The sequence below is a fragment of the Oncorhynchus clarkii genome, chromosome 2, assembly GCF_045791955.1.
Source record: "Oncorhynchus clarkii lewisi isolate Uvic-CL-2024 chromosome 2, UVic_Ocla_1.0, whole genome shotgun sequence".
Lineage (NCBI taxonomy): Eukaryota > Metazoa > Chordata > Actinopteri > Salmoniformes > Salmonidae > Oncorhynchus > Oncorhynchus clarkii.
The window spans coordinates 63,145,409-63,149,703 of record NC_092148.1 but is presented as its reverse complement, the minus strand read 5'-3'; the positions used below and the strand labels follow the sequence as shown (position 1 = coordinate 63,149,703).

Here is a 4,295-nt window from a genome sequence, read left to right as displayed (position 1 = left end):
CGTTTGCTGAGCACAGCTACTTTGCTACATAGGTGAGAGCGTTGCTCAGTATCATGTTCATGAGAAGAGCGCCTACTCTTATGTATGCATCTCTATGGTGTATCTAGTGTGCGTGAGGGAGGGCGCATTTGCGCGGAGTAGGGCAGACTCAAAATCTCGTCTCCACCCATTAGATGGATACCGATATGTAAGGGAGAAAAGTGCTATTTTAACCTCAATGTGGCAATTAACCCATGTTCATCCTCATGGAAAAAACATGCTTGTGTCAAAAAGTTAACATCTTTAGTTTTATGCACCCGCGTCAAACAACTCCTATGTGGAAAGGGGATTCGGCTATTATCTTTACCACAAAATGTAAAAACGTAAATGTGGTGTCGAATAGGCTACATGTGAAATAAAGGGCACTATGCAATGCATTAATCATTTTCTTTTTTTATTCCAAAACGTTTAGGGTAAAAGAAACGAGTAAAATATACAACAATCCAAGCACAGGGAACAAAGCACGATGAAAATGACAAACAATCAAAATGAGTAATACACAAAACATGATTTCAATGTTTTTGAAAACGAGGAAAAAATATTTCGATTGTATAGCGTTTATGTACAAGCTTACTGCTATCAACATTCATGTCTGATTCTTGTTGCTTAACCCTGATCAATATGAAACATAAGTAAAACTAAGAGCATGGAAACCATCCTGCTTGTACACTTCAGGTCAAACAACTGCTATTCCAGTTACCAGACATGTAACTTAATACAATAAAAGATGGATCATCAACTTCCTGCACCACGGACAGATTCGTCCTCACTCTCAACGTTGTGGAGAAAAAGACATTACTGTCTGCTTTACACAGCTTTGTGGCTTGATAATACAGATGGCTTATAACCTTGAATATAGCAGTTTGCCTTTTTATGCACGGTTCTCCTGAGCCTACAGGCATACCGAGCGTTTTGTTAATCAATCAGCAGCTGAAGATGACCTAGCAACTATATAGTGTTCACTGATGAAACTCAAATAATTGAAGCAAAGAAAAACTGGGTGTTGAGAATCAACTTTCAACAAGTCATGTTAAATAAATTGGAACACCAAAAGGTGCTTATCAAACAAACCACTACTATGGTCAAACATAATTCTGACCTGGTAAAATAAGCATGCCTCAGGACTAGTGTGCAGGACTGGCAAGAAACACCTCCAAGCTTAGTTCACACTGCCCTATGTCCCCCTCATTCTACTTTAGGTCTAAGAAAGGAATGTTACATTCATAACAAATAACTGTCCTTGAAATTAGATGACAAGACATCAATAGCAGAGATTGACATTTTGGAATTGGTAAGACAAGATGATCATGGGTTTAAATATTTCCCATCACTCCTACAGTAAAGTGGAATTACATAATCAATAATTTATGAGAACTTTTCTAGCCAGCCTCTATTGTCAAATTATGTTTGTATTCCTAATGCAAAGATGCTGTTCCTGTGCCATTTGAACCCTTGTTTGCAAAAGAAGTCATTGATAAGTGTGCGTAAAAACCCTGTAACACACTCTTTTACAGACAGTCAAATACGGTTCATTTACACAATTGTTTCAAATGGCATAACAGCATCTAAAGGTAGTGGAGGCCAAATCCCCATCAGTGAAGTACAATAAGGCACTTACTATAAATGTTTTGTTCCTGCACATTAAAGGTTTGAGAGGGAAAACAAACATCTTATTTGCATGACAATCAACTGACCAGTGGCATAGTAGGCATTGGGCAGTTGACATTCATAATGCAACCCAACATTGTGGAGTTTCACAGGTCTGTTCCTAGATAATTAGACCATTTTAACTTGTTTAGAAGACAAACACGTATTAATACATTAAGCCATGCTCCCAGTTTTGTTGAACTTTCCAACTAGACTTTGCAAGTTGCCTAAAAGAAACCATGCTAAAAAATATTAATGTGACTGCATTCAAGGGCTGCCCTCTAAAGAACAGGAGATGTACATCAGGTTTACGAACATAACTTGGATATCCTGATGCAAAAACGAGGCCAGTATAAGTAACAACTTGTTAGAAGCATTTTCTATGGATTATAACAACTTCAATAAGTCTTCAAGCAAGTTCGTGAAATCATACAAGTCTTACAAATGTTAAGGATTGTTGGTATAAAAAAACCCAGGGCAAAAAAAAATAAAAAAAATTCAGGGACATGGGTGAATTTCATCGAGGTGCCATCAAAAGAGTTGACCTTATAAAGCTATACATGTGGACGGCCCTTTTAGTTTCTAAGACTCCACAAGCATACTCCTGTCCTATGTACATAGTAACACGGAAATATCAGAGAAAGGAAAAAACTAACCGTGTAGATTGAAAGCCTACTGTAGAAGTCCCTACAAGCAAAATACACTAGATTTAACAGAATGGTTGAATATACAGAAAACATAATAGGCTCATCCATCTGTAACGACGGTCTACATTTAGGATAGGTATTTCTGAAACAGCCTCTTGTGGATATGACAAGGAAAAGACAAATAGATGGTAATGGCAAGGTTCGTAGTACTCATGAACAGCGGGTGTCCACTGAAAATAATCCTTCAATCTACACAAATCCAAAAAGGGCAAACCCAGTCTGTTCTTGTCATTTCTACACAGAAAAATTAAAGATAAAACAAAATGTTCCATTTCGATGTACAATGCATCAAAAAGTGACGAGGGCACAGAAAGTGCAGAGCCTTCGGAAAGTATTCAGGCCCCTTGACTTTTCCCACATTGTATTACGTTACAGTCTTATTCTAAAGTGGATTAAATAAATGTCCTCAGCAATCCACACACAATAACCAATAATGACAAGGCAAAAAACGGTTTTTAGACATTTTTCAAATGTATTAAAAATAAAAAACAGAAATACCTTATTTACATAAGTATAAGCAAAAACCAAGCCATAAGGTCTTAGTAATTGTCCATAGAGCTCAGAGACAGGATTGTGTCGAGGCAAAGATCTGGGGAAGGGTAGCAAAAAAATGTCTGCAGCATTGAAGGGTCCCAAGAACACCTTAAATGGAAGAAATTTGGAATCACTCTTCTTAGAGCTGGCCACCCGACCAAACTGAGCAATCAGGGGAGAAGGGCCTTCATCAGGGAGGTGACCAAGAACCCGATGGTCACTGACAGAGCCCCAGAGTTCCTCTGTGGAGATGGGAGAAACTCCCCAAATATAAGTGTGCCAAGCTTGTAGCAGCGTCATACCCAAGAAGAGGGTCTGAATACTTTGTAAATGTAATATTTAAATATTTCATAAATTAGAAAACATTTTTGCTTTGTCATAATGGGGTAATCTGTGTAGATTGATGAGGGGGAAAACGATGTAATCAGTTTTAGAATAAGGCCGTAAACTAACAAAATGTGGAAAAGATCAAGGGGTCTGAATACTTTCCGATCGCTCTGTACATCATGCTCACATCTCTTTAACAACAACTCTGCTCCCCTCAGCACATCAACGAAACTCACTGCACTTTGTTCTAACTGTGTGGGAGCAGAACAGGGAAGTGAAGGGGCTCCATCACTGGGTGCCAAGCACAGAACTAGTGATTGACCAGGCCCTGAAGCATCATCACCAGGCGCCGGGCTCTCTTGCTGAGAGGACTGTGTGGGTCTGACTGCAGGAACTGGAACAGCTTCTGTCGGACCTGGGACAGCACCGCACTCATGTGGTCCCTCGTCACCGGATCACCATGGTCCAGGTTCATCACAGCATCCTCCAAGTAACTGATACAGACAGATAGAAGGTTACCACGGGCTTTTAGAAGACTCGGATTGTACCATTTAAGCCAATAGTATTATTGGCTTGCATGTCCTGACAAAGTTGCCCTAATGACCTTGCAGCCGATGGCAAAGATTTGAATGGCTTGATTAAAACAGTAAACGCAGTGGAGTGACCCTGATCACTCAGCAGCACTGTCCTGTTACCCAATCCAGTGGCTCAACCCAAATGCATCGCATCAGATTGTTCCAATTTTACATCTGCAGACCCAATCCAAAGCATTTAAAACCTCTAAGCACAGTTCTCTCAATGGTAATCTTGGGGCTTAAGAGCCATTAACCTCCCAACGCTCAAAGGGACCAATTTCCCTCTAATTTCAGCAAAGCCCTACATTTATATATATCACATACCTTGGACAACAGCCCAATCAGGACTCTTCTCTACTGAAACTGATATGCCCTTAAAAGCCCTTGCAAAGTTACACTGACAGTCCTTACATTTTGAGGTCAAAATAAGTTAAAACAGATATCTCGTACCATGCATTAAAAAGGC

General features: G+C 39.7%; 1 protein-coding gene across 8 annotated transcripts in view; it reads right to left on the bottom strand.

The window, feature by feature from the left end:
* Positions 1–416: 416 nt before the first annotated feature.
* Positions 417–4,295, bottom strand: part of LOC139371439 (enhancer of mRNA-decapping protein 4-like) — a 46,180-nt gene continuing 42,301 nt past the window's right edge. For all 8 annotated transcript variants that reach the window (XM_071111909.1, XM_071111874.1, XM_071111858.1 and 5 more), the window contains exon 29: positions 417–3,748. In XM_071111909.1, coding sequence (XP_070968010.1) covers positions 3,565–3,748 — 184 coding nt within the window. In that variant the 3' untranslated portion in view covers positions 417–3,564. The remainder of the gene's footprint in view (positions 3,749–4,295) is intronic.